This window comes from Pantherophis guttatus, chromosome 4, assembly GCF_059756535.1.
Source record: "Pantherophis guttatus breed Tessera chromosome 4, ASM5975653v1, whole genome shotgun sequence".
Taxonomy (NCBI): Eukaryota; Metazoa; Chordata; class Lepidosauria; order Squamata; family Colubridae; genus Pantherophis; species Pantherophis guttatus.
In genome coordinates, this window is record NC_142066.1 from 135,680,879 (window position 1) to 135,695,807 (window position 14,929).

The window sequence follows — 14,929 nt, forward strand, 5'->3', positions numbered from 1 at the left end:
CATATAATCCAGGAAAAATTGATGTTTAAGAAGGAATTCTAAGAATGGATCAGTCAAAGAATCCATATTTGGCAAACGAATAAGATCTTCTCTTTCTTCCTACAATAATTTTATTCCTAGAAATAATAGAAGGAAAAACAAAAACAAAACACACACACACACACACACACACACACACTATTGTCAACAAAATAAGATCAAGGCTTCTTCCTGAATCTGATTTCTAAATATCCAGGTGCTTATACTTAGGCTTCTATGACACCAAATGAATAATCATTTGTTATATTTATAGAGATTAAATATATGGCTTTGAAATAACATAGTTAGCCTATTTAGCTACCAATAATGTTCACCTTGGAATGATTTATAGAATTTTCATGTTATGCTGTTGTGATGCACTGCTTCCTATTCTGGCTACTTGTGATTCATTTTTCTCCACTCTCTCAGAGTACTAAGTAACATTAAAATCGGCTTATTATGAGTTCTTCAAGTTTTAAGAAGTGTATAGTCCTTGTGTTGTCATGGCCTTTACACAAGGACAGATTCATGGCAAGTACATAGAACATGTAAGGTTAAGTTAATTTCTAAATGGATATTTCTTATGGGTCTCTTTGTCTAGCATTTGCACTGAATTATAGTCCTTCATTACTGAGGGATAAAGGCATCCTTTCTGAGCTTGTGCTGTGTGTTCTCAGATATTTCTCTATTCTTCTTCTGCTTTCTTTGTTCCTTCCATTGCTTTTTGCAGGTATTTAAACCCATGGTTCAAAAGAGAATATAATGTAGCTAAGTGGGTAGAAGATGTGAATAAAAACACTGAAGGACCCTACTTTAGGTATTTTGTGAATTCATTCTCTCTACTCTTTAAGAACGGCTTAAGCATACACCAGATATTATGTGACCCCTCTTGTATGTTCCAATACAAGTAATTTCTTTTAAGATGTCAAGGGCTCTTTGTTCATGGCTGCCTTTTGGGGGCTTCAATGTGCAATTACAATTCTTTTCTGAATGCCTTAATGAAGCCTTTTGAAAATGATGCTCACAGTGCTTGCATTCCCATCACCATCTTTAGCTTTCAGCAGCTTTCTCTTTATTTAATGCCGAATAATGTTTTAAGGGCATGATCAGAGTCTTCAACTAATCAAGTAGCATCGGTAGTAAGTTAGTACATTGGAGCCAATAGCTTTACTTACAATGTGTTTAAGGTGCAATTATATGCCCTTATATTTAGGTGTCAATTCCACTTGCAATAAACAAACCAAATGTTTGAGAAGACGTTTAGAACATTATGCTATTATCTTCCAGTTGCTTGTAGAAAAGAAAAGAAAAAAATGTGCTAAATTGCAGCTGTGAGCGGAATTTTATCTTAATGCTTAAATAGAAATACAGGTAGTTCTTTCTTAACAACCATTTGTTCAGAGACCATTTGAAGTTACAACTAGCATTGAACAAATGGTACTTAACACCCGAAGGTTATGCCTACTGCAGTGGCCTCACAGTAATGTAATCAAAATTTGGCCGCTTTGCTGTCCACTTAACAACTGTAGGATGCATCAACTCCCTCCATCCATTTATCTCTCCCCACATGTCTACCCTTTAGGCTGCCCTGCACAGTGGTACCCCTTGGCAGCAGCCACACTAAGGCTGAAATAGAGGCCTGGTCTTCAGCAGATAGAATCGTCTACCATTGCCCCCAGGCCTCTATTTTAAGCCCTGTGTTACGGCCAGCCACCCTAGTGTCACAGCACAAATCCCCAGCTCTGCAGGCCCTGCGCCACCAACTAACTTTCCCCATCTTCCTCTCACTGCTGCTGAGGCATGCCCTAAGTGAGGCAGCTGCTAGCCACACCAGGCCTCAAGACCACTACCGCTGTTCTTGCAATGCTTTTGAAAGCCTTCTGAGGTCTTCCAAAACATTGCGAAAAAGCTGAGCCTGCCATTCTCCAAATAGTGCACCACTCTTGCAATGTTTTGGAAGGCCTGAGAAGTTTCTGTTGTCCTGATGGCTCTAATTTTAACTTTCATGTAACAAAAAGGGGGAGTAGCTTATTTTTCTGCATATGTTTTATTTTGACAGGCTTTGTTTTCTCACAACAGAATCCATATTATTAATTACTTTTATATTAGCATTGCACATTTAAAAACTAACCATTCCTTTTCTCATCTTTAGTAAATGTTCTATCTAGGTGCACCGATTCATCTATTCACCATATATGTTTTACCATATAATGTGGAAGTATTCATCCCTGTGAAATATGTTTACTTTGATCTTTGATACATTTATTTTTAATCTTTTTCATCATACAAGTTAACATTAACTGCAAATCATCAAGAGTCTTGTCCAACATCTGTGTACAAAAGTGCATTCACAAAAGTGTTCCTAACCGATATACATCTAATGTCGTTACAAGCTGTCCTTATACATTTATCCATAAATATTATAAACCTCTTGGGGGACATTATACATTCTTGCTTTATTTCCAGTTCAATATTGAACCATTTGCTGAGTACACCATTTATTATTGTGCATGTTTTATTCCTTCATATACTGTTCTCGTTGCATTCTGCAATCAATTATCAATCATGCCTTGAGGTCCTGAGTTAAAGGAAATACATCTAAATAAACCCCATATTCATACAAGATGTTCCATAACACACAATACATTTACTTTCTCACATTGATAACAGAGATAAGTGTCATGATGCATAAAAGTGACAATTTCCTTAAAGTTCCTCTGTCTATAGCATTATGAGGAATTAATATTCAAAACTTCCTTTTTATTTGTCTGACATCTGATGGCTTTCTTATAGTTTCACACAGAATAGATGACATAATAAGTTTTTAGTTGTTGCTTTAATCTATCTTGTTTTTATTTCTCTTTGATTACTTTCAGGTAATACCCTGTTTCCCTGATAATAAGCCCAGTCGGGCTTTTGAGCACTTGGCAATAAGGCCAAGCACTTATTTCAGGGTTTAAAATATATATATATATAAGATAGGGTCTTATTTTCAGGGAAACACGGTAGCTTAACATGAAACACATCTTGGTTTTATGACCAGGATATCTGCATAAACATTTCAAAAGTTTATGAAATGAGATAGATTGATAATTCTCAAAGAAATAAAATTCCAGAACATGAAAATGAATGCATTTAAAAACAGATGTTTTGATCTAAGAAAGATTAGTAGGAAAGTTAGTAGAAAAGTTAGGGTTTGTCATTAGTTCACTCTTAATCAGTAGATTTCTAAGATAAATAAAAAGGCTGAGGTTCTGAGCCCTATATATAGTTTATGAGAATAGAGTCCCTTCTCTTCTCCAATAAATTAGGAAAACAGTTTGATAGGATGAAGATCCATATTGTTAACTGTACTAAGTCCCTTTATTTTGTACTTAACCAAATGCAAATTTCCCAATGCAGGGAAAGTGAGTTTTCTGAATATAATAGAAGACAATTGTTTTAATATTCCTACATTTTGAAAACATGGAAACACTATGGTCTTTACCATTTAGAAATTTGCTCATGCAAATGTTTGAAGCTGATAACCAGAGATGCAGATTTCTCTTCTACAGTCTCTAGCAGCACAATTACCATCATCTTGTCCTAGTCGTCAAGAGATAAGAGCTCCCCCTTGAGGCCAGAAAGAATAAGTATCTATAAGGGGTTCATTAAAGGAAAAAAAACATGGATTATGTTCTTTCATATACTTTTATATGAAACTAAAGGTGGTGAGGTTAGTATATTTTTCTGTTTGGGACTGAACTGCAGTTTGATTGACTCCAGACAAAAATGAAAAAAAGCCTGTGATAGAATATATAAAGTTCTTTAATAAGAGTGATAGAAAGAGAACTGGGTGACAGAGAGGATTATGCAGCATAAAATAAGGTTCAGATTATACTTATATACTTATTTTCAGTATTTATTTATTTGATTAATACTGCCTCCCATCTGTCATACATCATATGTGTGTAGAGGATCATATGTGGCCTTCAGCATAGAGGATCATATGTGGCCTTCAGCATAACCAAAAAATGGGCTCTATCATATATCCAGGGGCCCAGACTCAAGCACAGGAATAGGTCTTCAAGGCCTTACAGAAAGTCAGCTGGATGGGGGGGGGGCAATCTAAATTCTGGAGGAACCAGAGGGCAGGAACCACAACAGAAAAAACTTTTCTTTAATTGCCAGCCAATATTTTTTGGCTAATAGTACCCACAACATGTTTCTCCTGTTGTATTGGACAGGTAGAAACAATCAGGAAGAGGTGACTCTATAAATAATCTAGTCCCAAGCTATTACAGTTTTAAAAAGTGATTGTTGCCATCTTGAATTGCATCTGGAGGAGAACTGGCAGCCAATGTAGCTAACACAGCAATGGTGTCACATGCCATCATTAACACCCTGTGCCACCTCATTCCACATCAACTGAAACTTCCAAATGCTCTTCAAGGGTAGGCCAATATAGAGTACACTACAATAGTCCAAAGAGGCTATTGCAAGAGCATAAAAGACTGTGAGTAGGACACCCTAGTCTATGAATAAAGACCAGCTCAACACAAAGCTTACAAAAGCCACCTTCGGCACCGCTGCCACTTGCTCTTTCAGCAAGAGCCATGAGTCCAAAAGTACTCCCAGACTGTGCATTAGTTCTATCTGAGACAGTGCCTCCTCATCCAAAAGCAAAGATGGAAGATCCTCAGAACCAGGTGGTCCTAAAACCCAAAGCCACCCACTTGGGTTGAGTTGAAATTTTTTGTAGGTCCCCACAGCCACTAGCACTGAGATAATATTTTCACAGTATCACTCAGATGGCCCAGGGTAGAGATATAAAGCCCTGTACCATCAGCATTCTAATGATACCTCACCCCAAATTGTTGGATAACATCACATAGTACTTCTATATAGATATTAAACAGAAGGGCAGCATGTCACAAAGTGAGAGCTCTCCTCCTATCAAAACCATCAGTAACTGACCCTGGAAGAAAGAGTAGAACCAGCATAACATTGAATCATCATCCTCAATTCTTGGACCCGATCCAGAAGGATATCATCATTGAAAGCCACCAAGAGATCAAGAAGAGGATGAATTCACAATCTTCACACTGGTCCCGCCAGAGATAATTAAAGAGTGTAATCAATTTCATCTCAGTGCCAAAGTTAAGCCACTGGGTGAAAGAGCTCTAGTTAACCAACATCCCTTGAAGTTGCAGCAGAACCACTATCTTCCCTAACAGGGAAAAGATTGGAAAACTGGATGAAAATTGTCCAAAATGGTCAGTGCCAACAATGGCCCCTTGAGGAAGAGATGGTGGGACCATTCTGTCACTTAAAGAAAAATTAACTACTGCTGAACCCACTTGTCTCCCTCCCAAGCCTTGATCATTCTGGAGGGACATGGATCTAATGCAGTGCTGACAGTCACAAGAAACCTTTCCAAATCCCCAGGCCCAATAAAACCAAAATCTCTTCAGATAACAGAGCTAGGCCCAGCTCTCGTCACCTCCATAGGATTTGCTTCAAGGTCAGAATCTAACTTAGAATGGATCTGATCAATTTTATCTGTCAAATCAGTTTTATCTGTCAAATGTCTGGCATATTCTTCACAATGGTTTAGCAAGTGAAACACTGCCTCCCAGAAGGCTGTATTCACCCAAAACAAGGTCTTTAGATGGCTATTCATGGATTCAATAAGGGTGGAAAAATACATTTTCCTCCCTTACTGCTACAAGATAAGCCTCCTATAGTAGCTGTCATTCATGTTTGATCAGATTTACTCCTTATCATTTGCTGTGGGTATCTTTCCCCCCACTTTATATCCCTTTGCTCCTCCATAAATCAGGGAAAGTTCTGAGTCTGATCCAATCCAGAGTCAGGCTATCCTCTCATTCTGAGCAGCTACTAGGGCTTTGGTCAGATCATGAAAAAGGCCCTGTGGAACAATCCAATTGGGTTTGTTAATAGGTCCAGCTCCTGCATAGGAGTGGAGTATCTACGACCCATAGGCTATCTAGAGAATGATGGTCGACCATGAGAGCAGTGAAACCAAGTAATTCACCCAAATCCAGATTATATCAGATTGATAGAAGAACTAGTCAGGCGTACAACTGTTATACAACTGTTATGGACATTGAATGATTTGGGAGATGATAAAGTTGCCATTGTGGCCATGAATTCACAAGCTACGTCTAACCCCACACTAAGAATAGGCAGATTAAAGTCCCCAAGACCAGAAGAGTATCTAGGGAATCAATGAGTTCAGGTAGGGAGATTGCTATGCAGCTGGAAGGTTGATATACTGTGTGCTCTTTTAGGAACAAGAACGGGGGATAAATTGTTGAACAAGTAAGTTTAAACATAGTAGTAGGTTATTGGAAATCTTAGCATATTTACAACTGGAATAATCAGTTGTAACCTCTGCAGTGGTCTAAAATTACCTCCTGAGCAATTTGTTTGGGAAATTGCATCATTTCAATTCTAATATAATTTTTTGCAAGATGCTTTGTGTGTGCATATATGATGCAATAGTGGATAAGACCAATTACATAATCAGTCTGCCAAGCAATATTTTTCAGATGTGCTAGACTTCATATCTTAGAACTGGCCAGTTCTGGAAATCCAAAGCATTTGAAGGGTAATTGTTTGAGGGAGGAACTAGACTGGATTGATGAACTATGTCTCTGGGCACTTCAAAAAGCAAATTTACTAATTGAGCTCTTTACTTTTTACCCTTTCTCCCTACATTATGCTGATTTCTCTCATCTAATCTAACTCTAATGAAGCATAACCAAAGTAGAGAATTTAGCATTCCCAATAAATCTTGCTACACCTTAAACCAAGGGTGTCAAACTCAAGGCCCAGGCGCCGGATCCGGCCCATGGGGTGCTTACATCTGGCCTATGGGGCTGCCCTGGAAACAGCAAAGGATCCGTCCATAGTGCCTCTGCCAGAGAAAATGGAGCTTGGGAGGGCTGCGTGTGGCCCCTAGTGAGCTCCATTTTAGCTGGCAGAGGTTGCAGGAAGCCGTTGCAGCCAAAAATGGAGCTTGGGAGCCAGCTTTTGCTGGCAGAACGTTTGAGCCACCACAGGTGCCTCTGACACGAGTGATGTCGAACTGGCCACACCCACCCCGCCCCCCTGAGGTAAAACACAACCCTGATGTAGCCCTCAATGAAATAGATTTTGACACCCCTGCCTTAAATAATGTCTTTTTCTTTCAGATATGGTGCTTCAGTTAATGTTAGTCAATATTAAACCAGTGTTCCAGAACAATAGATATTCTAATACAATTGTATAAATATATAAAAATATTTCTAAGGAAAGCAGTTACATGATTGCAGGATTCATAATGCCTAAATCAGGGATAGTTAGCTTTATGCCGCTAGTTATTTTGCAGCTCTCATAGTCCCTTGTTTTAATCACTTTAGCAGGCTTAATTGCAAATTCAAGTCTACCTGGAGGCATCAGATTGCTGATCTTTGAACTAAACTAATTGCATGTTTACAGAAGTGCTTTATGAAAAATAAATGGTCCACAGTGAAATAATCACCAATTTCTTTTATTGTTTAACTATTGAAGCAACCATTGAAAATATTCTTTGAGCTTGGTAGAAGCTCAGTACTGTAACTTAATTATAACTTGGTACAAGACAGTACTGTAAGTTAATAGTTGTATTTATGAGCTTACTATAGTTTTTTCAACGTGACTGCTTCTGCATGTGGAAGAGTTGCAATTCTAAATATACTACGGGCTAGAAATTCTTGGGAGTCGTAGCTCTCACACATCGGATAGGCATTAGTTTGAGAGTGGTTGAGAATTATAGGAGAACTAGAATACAAGTTTTAAATTTTCTTACATATAATCAAAATGCAGGATTTTTTAGAGTTCCCTTCCAGTATTACTGATGTGAAGGCCCCCATTGTCATGTGAAGGCCCGTTTCTGCTCTGACATTAGGCCACCTTTACAAAGAACTGCATTTCTACTAATGTCAGAGCAGCAACACAGCATCTATGACATACAGTTGTTTGTAAAGATGGCCTAATATCAGAGCAGCTGCTTATATCTAGAAATTTCATAGGATCATGGTAGCTAGCTTTGGTGATATTTGATCATGTGGACTCTCTCCAGGAAAGAAGCCCCATGTCATAAAATAAAGTTCTTTTATAAATTATTGCATCCAGTAAGTAGAAGTAGGATGTTTTAGGCCTGGAATTCGAAAGTATAATCCCTTGCCTGTTTTAGCATAGTTAAGGACTGGTGCAGAAATAATATTTTCCCAGGGATTTGGTTCCTTTGATTCTGATATCAATCATTCCTGGCCTTGTGAGTAAAAGTGAAAAGCTTTTTATTGACTTGGAAAAAATAGAATGCCTTACATGTGACGTAAATGTTGACTTGCTACTGCTTATCTGACCCACCTTGTCCAGAAATGCTGATTTCTCTTTCAGTCCATTTGTCTACTCTCCCCTCCATCCCACCCCAATGCCCTCAGATACCGAGATTGGCTGGAACCACAGCATATTAAATTATGCTTGCATGTGTATTGATTGAAGCACCATTCTAACTTTTAAACTGCATGCCTCTGTCTGTGTTTTTGTTTTATATACATAATGATAAATGGATCTGCTCTGTTGATTCTAAACTTGAGCTGCAACTCTGTGCACATATAGTTTGGAAATGTGAAATGAGAGCTGGACTTTTAAAACACGGTGCTTAAGAACTGGGTGAGTTAATTCTCTCTCATATGGCCCTAACCAGGAACTGTCCTAATGCATTGGAGTGTATCATGATTCTCAGCTAACAGAGTCAGGGATTTATCAACTGGGAAACTTTGGAGTTATAATCCAAAATATATCGAAATTGCCTAGTTTTAAAAGTCTGAGGTACATTGATGTAGGTACAGGTAGTCTTTGACTTATGAGCAGTCGCTTAGTGACTGTTCAAAGTTAAGATCTACCTGAAAAAGGGGACTTAAAATTCAAATCCAAAGTTCTGACAGTCACTCCCTTCCCTCCCAGCTACATGACTGCACTTTGAGTATTTTGCAACACAGCCATAGTTATGGCTGTTTGTAGCATTCTCTAGTCACACGACTGTTTTACAATGGTTTTGTTGAAAATCCAGTACTTCTGTTTTTTGGGGGAAAACCATGCCCATTCCGATCAATGTGTTCACTTAACAAATACTGCAAAAAACTAAAATCAGGACAATCAGATGATGATCGATTTTATGATTGTTACAATTTACGACCCTAATGGGCAGGCTGCATTATGGTTGTAAATCAAGGACTACCTGTACACAATGTTATCAGTATAAATTGGATTGGGGTAGATCACAAGTGGAAAACTGCAGCCTAAATACCTAAGTCTTTGTCAGACCTGGAAGCTATCTTTCTACTTTGTGCCTTCAGGCTTTAGGCTTGCCACAAATCCTATTGTGGGAAATTGGGAGGGGGGATTGCGTAGAGGGAAGAAAATATGTAGTCACAATAAAATTCTTTATAGAAAGTCAAGGCATTGAGAAAAATGAGGAGGTATCTTCTGTTCTGGACAGTACCTGATTGGATGTGTGGTGGACATGGAGAGGGGCAAGGTCTTGAACTTTCTTTTGGGTGTGGAAAACTCGGAAGCTGTCAGATTCAGGTTTTCCCAGATGGCCCAATATGACATCTCTAATAAAAGTTAGCTTTGAGGAACTTCAAGCCTCGGAGTTTGATTTCATTGGGGGTGTTACTTGGAACCTTGACATTAACCTGAATCTGACAGGCTCTGGGTTTTCCACACCCAAAGGAAAGTTCAAGAACTTGCCTCTCTCCCACATGTCCATCACACATCCAATCAGGTACTGTCCGGAACAGAAGATACCTGCTCATTCTTCTCACCACAGATGCAGGGCACAATGGCCTTGACTTTCTATAAAGAATTTTATTGTGACTACATATTTTCTTCCCTCTATGCAATCCCCTCTCCCAATTTCCCACAGTAGGATTTGTGGCAGGCCTGAAGCCTGAAGGCACAAAGGTAGAAAGATGGCTTCTAGGTCTGACAGTCTTCTCTTTGCAGCTTTTGAGACCCCTTGACCATGGCTGATGCAAGTCAAGTGCATTGTTTCCTGTCCTTTTGAAATGAGAAACAAAATATTGCTGTGGAAGTCCTAAAACGAAACAAAAACCTAAAAGTTTATATGCCATATGCATAATATGGCTGCACCTTTTTTGGATCTGTTAATACTCTCTCAAATGTTGAATGAGACACTCCGCCACTAAAAGGTTGCCCCTCTCTAATGTCAATTATCTCTTCAATATTTTAATTTGTATTTTCTCAAGCAACTCCAAAACATCTAAAAGCAATCATTTTATTGCATGGAATAATAACTTTTACTAGGGTTTCAAAACAAGTTTCCCCAATCTGGTGTCTCCTAGTGGAAACAGTGGCCATAATCACAGTGGCCACAATTATGAGACACTGATCGCAATCATGGCCAATGTGGGAACTCCAGTATCAGATTGCCAAAGGCTGCTTAGAAGATAGACCAATAGTTCATATATATATATATGAGTATATATATGGCTTCAGAAAATCCATACTGATTGTTCCATAAGGTAGACGAGTATTATTTTCTTTATCTGAGTGGAAGAATACTTTCTTGAAGCCATCCGATGTGAGTCAAAGTGTGAGGCAAAATTATTTATAGTTGCACTTCTTAACAATAATATAAACTAACATTGGCTTGTTTTGCTTTCATTTCTGTAAATGATGACAGCATAATAATTTCTCCTTATCATTTGATGGCAAAAATGGTAAGAAATTACATGTTGCTTCATGTTGCTTCATGTTGCTTCATGGCTGAGAAAGGGCAGGGTCCTCTCTTCCAGAGTTTGGACTAATATGAACTAAATGTCCTCAAGAAATGTGGACATTTCTTGTCCTCAAGAAATGTGGACAGAGATAGAGCTTGGAAACTGCTTCCCTAAATGATGGCTTAGATGCCATTAGTTCTCCTTGTAGAAAGAAATGATTTATCTGAGATTCTTAGCAAAGCTTTCAGTCGGTTGCAATTTCTGTTGTCCCATGACATTTTGTGTCTCTTTTCTGTCTCTGTCCTCCAGGACTCTTTCCCCTGCAAAATCCCCATCATCATCTACTGGCTCCATTGCTTCCAGCAGAAAGTATCCATATCCCATGCCTCCATTGCCTGATGAGGAGAAGAAGGCCCACAGAGCTAGTGCCAGGGTATGCTTGACTTCTTATTTGGTTTTAGTGGAAGGGCTATCTGTTTGGGCACGGGTAAGAGGTCTTTGCTCTGTGATTGGGCTGAAATCGAAACCTGGATCAGCTGAGTATTTTAAAAATAGACAAGCAGGAATGGGCAAGCAAAGGCCCACAGTCACTGCGCTCCTATAGAGAAAATTAGAACATCAGACACTAAATTATTCCTACTAGAAATAAGATTACCCTGTTTCTGTTGATGCAGAGAGCAGGATCAAAAAGAGAAGATGGCTCTGACCACTACATTTCATTGCGTTCCCCACCATTGGCAACATACTTTTACAGGCACATTTGGGGGGTATTGTCAAACAAGAAAGCAAAACTAAATCCCATTTCTGAAGAAACTGTTTCTGGTGATGCATTTCCATCTGTCTGGGAAGTGGCAAGGGTTGCAGTTCCACTGAACCGAAAGCTATCAAACTGGTGCAGGTTTTCCTATTGCATAAGCAACAAATACTGTCCTACAAGTAGGTATTATTTTTTCTTTTTTTTTTTTACAGCTATGGGAGACATCCATTTAAGTATTTAGCTTTCACCTGAGCTGTCACCAGAACTATTTACTTCAAATTTTATATAAATTCAGCATCACTGAATCACTGAACATTCATCTGCTCAGCAGACAACTGGATGGAGCAAAGATACAGATACTCAACAGGATAAGCGAGTTCTCCCGTTGAAGGAAGACACTGATTTTCTACAGCTGATTCAAGTTTTGTGAATTACAAATAAAGATATTAACCTGATATAGACAGAACTGAACATGCTAAGATACTGTGCATGATGTCAGATATTATATAGACATTCAGATACTGCTTTTGAAATCCCAATGGTGTTTTTTCCTGGTCTAACATGTCCCCAGATATCTAAAAGAGAGTGATTCAGAATTTGGTACATAATCATTTATGCTGTGTGCATGAACCTCTGTTTGCCACTATCCATGTGTAAGGGGTTACTCATTTTACTGTAGTAGAGTTAGCATGCAGGAATAAGATGTTTTTTCCCCACAGCTGGGTTCTAAAAAGACAAAATATTTGACAACAACTTCAACAAGAAAACAGTGATTTTTTTAACCTGTTACAATTACATTCTCAGTAAAAAAGCTATTTGTAGACAGTTGTGAAATATGAGCACTGTAGTTAGGTTTTTGCCTGAAAAGCGTGCTACAAAACTTAGGAGTCAAGTTAGATATTTCATGGCAGGTTCATGAATATAGCTTAGCTGCATGCAAAGGTCTCAGGTTCAATTTTATCTGCCAATAGAAACAAAATAATTCATTGAAAAACCAGGAAAGTACTAATAGCCTCTGTTTGATAATAGTGAGATAGATGGACCAATAGCCTAGTTGGATATAAGGTATGTATGATATCTGGCATTAAAGAAACAGCACTGCAGGAGGAAAAGTTGGCAATTATAGTGCTTTGTTTTTCATTTTTTTTCTCAAAACTGATTTTCTATCAAAATTACCCAGCCCTTCTATCTAATTCATCAAAGTGCCATTTAGAATTAAACTTTGCCTCGTGTTCTAAGAAGAACTGGAACAAAGGGTCTAGAATGTGTCTAAAATTTTGAGAACACAGATTGTTTTCCTCTTCCCATTAAAATCAATTGAATAAATCTGGAACCACATGGAACCCATTTTTACCTATTTGGAACATCAGCCATTAATGTGAAGTTGGTCAAAACATTGTATCTGCTGTACATATTAAATACCTACTTTTTGAAATCTACTCGTCTTAACCACCCAGTTCAATTTCACTTTTTAACCAAGTAATCATATAATAACTGTGTAAGCTTGTACATGTTTTGGCCAAATAAGAAATGTTCAAATGCTTGACTGGATGACCAGAGATAATTCATCTCTGTGCAGTTGTATAATGATGTGCTTTTCTGCTGGAATGACTGGAGGATTCTCATAATTTCTATTTGGATAGGATAAGGGAGAATAATGGACAACAGGAGTCATCAGAAAGCAGCATTTTTGTGAAGCTTCTAGGAAATAAGCATTGTGGGAGGTTGTCAGTTTTTCATAGAAGAGTTATGCCTGTAAGGAGTTTCAGATGATATGAGGCATACAATATAAAAAGAGAAAAATAGTCAAACATGTATACAGAAAAAGATTGAATATCCCAAGGATTTCAATGCCCTCTTGCTAATTTCATATCCAAATTATGATGAGTTAAAATAATTACCATTGTCCATATGTCTTTGGTATAGAGTTCTTTTCACCAGCTGCTCATAAGCAAGATTTAGATACGAAACTTTGGGATAGTAGAATTCATAATATATGTATGTCGGATCTGAGCATTATTTAGCACTGTGTGTTCTGCTTTAATATTCTATTATGGAGGAGATTTGGAAAAAATAATTGCCTTATCATGCCATAACGGAAGGACAATATTGGCAATATTGCATGGATAGGATCTAAGGGGTCTGCCTACTGGTTCTTGCAAAATCTTAACATTAAAAGCATTCTTAGGCATATAGTATCATTTAATATTTGACAGTATTTGGATAGGAATGTCATTTGTTTTTCTGAATCTTCTACCTCTTTCGCATAATTCCTTCTGTATGTGAAGTGCCATATATGGCCTTCTGTTGTGTAACTGGACTTACTGTAGGAAATTACACTTTTTTGAGAATGTCAATTCTACAAGGAGAAAAGGTTCTATTCTAAAGTTTTCAACTGTAAATTATGTAAAACTTTAAAGGTATTATATTTATACGACTTTGCCAGTTATATTTATACAAAACTGGCTTTGCAGTCATAGCAGTCTCTAGAAAGTGGCATAAGGTTTTGGTAAGTATTTTGATTTGTACTAAATAGGAACAAAAATGCATAATGGAAATTCATCCATAAGAGAATGTTTAAAAGATTATAAAAGAATATATATAAATGTTTCATTTTGCAAATATATAGCGTGAGGCAGGGACGTGAAGGATGACTGCTGAAGTAAGGCCTGATGAAGTTTAATTACCATTATAAGTCTTTTTCTTTCATTTCATTGACTTTGAATCAACGCTCTGCGCTGCCCTTCCAGTCAAAGTCAAAAGGCTCTCCTCACAAGTTAAAGGAAACCTATAGTAGAGCTAATCTTCCCCATCACTTTTGATTCTTGCTAATTTTTAGAAGCTTAACATGTGCCTTTTTGGATCTTTGGCTTGATGTAAGTCCATGTGTTGTTAGAAAATGACATTGTTGCTGTCTTCCATTTAAATTACTAAGACAAAGGAAGTGGGTTTTTTCCTTCCCTTTTCCTTTTCGGACAGAACTGAATGTAATGTGAGAATTGAGGTGATTGTAGGTTGTTCACTGAGAAAATAATCATCCTCTGTAGTTAATTTGTAGACATTGTCATTGACCATTATTTGATAATGGCTAACATTTGTTAATACCCTGACAGTTAATAATTTTAATGTAAAATGAAATATAATTTTAATAAACTGGCGTTTATTTCTATGGTCTAGTGCAGAATTTCTCTGCTTATAAGCTTGAATTGTCTTGGTATGTAAAAAAAGTGATGGATGCCAATCAGCAAAAGTGTGAATAAATCCAAGACAATGAAAGTTGGCAAATAGATTTTGAATTCCAAGCTACTGTCCAGATAAAATGCTAGAAGGGATGTTTCTTCCAATTACTTCTGTTGCTAGTGTATTTCAAGTTTTG

General features: G+C 37.7%; 1 protein-coding gene across 5 annotated transcripts in view; it reads left to right on the top strand.

Annotated features, from left to right (window-relative positions):
* Window positions 1-14,722, top strand: part of ADAM22 (ADAM metallopeptidase domain 22) — a 146,225-nt gene extending 131,503 nt beyond the window's left edge. For 3 of the 5 annotated variants that reach the window (XM_034402341.3, XM_034402345.3, XM_034402347.3), the window contains 2 exons: window positions 11,106-11,229; window positions 11,766-13,356. In XM_034402341.3, the coding sequence (XP_034258232.1) occupies window positions 11,106-11,229; window positions 11,766-11,786 (145 nt within the window). In that variant the 3' untranslated portion in view covers window positions 11,787-13,356. Of the gene's footprint in view, window positions 1-11,105; window positions 11,230-11,765 lie in introns of all 5 variants that reach the window. The other 2 variants (XM_060684509.2, XM_034402340.3) reach the window with 2 other exon arrangements.
* Window positions 14,723-14,929: the final 207 nt, after the last annotated feature.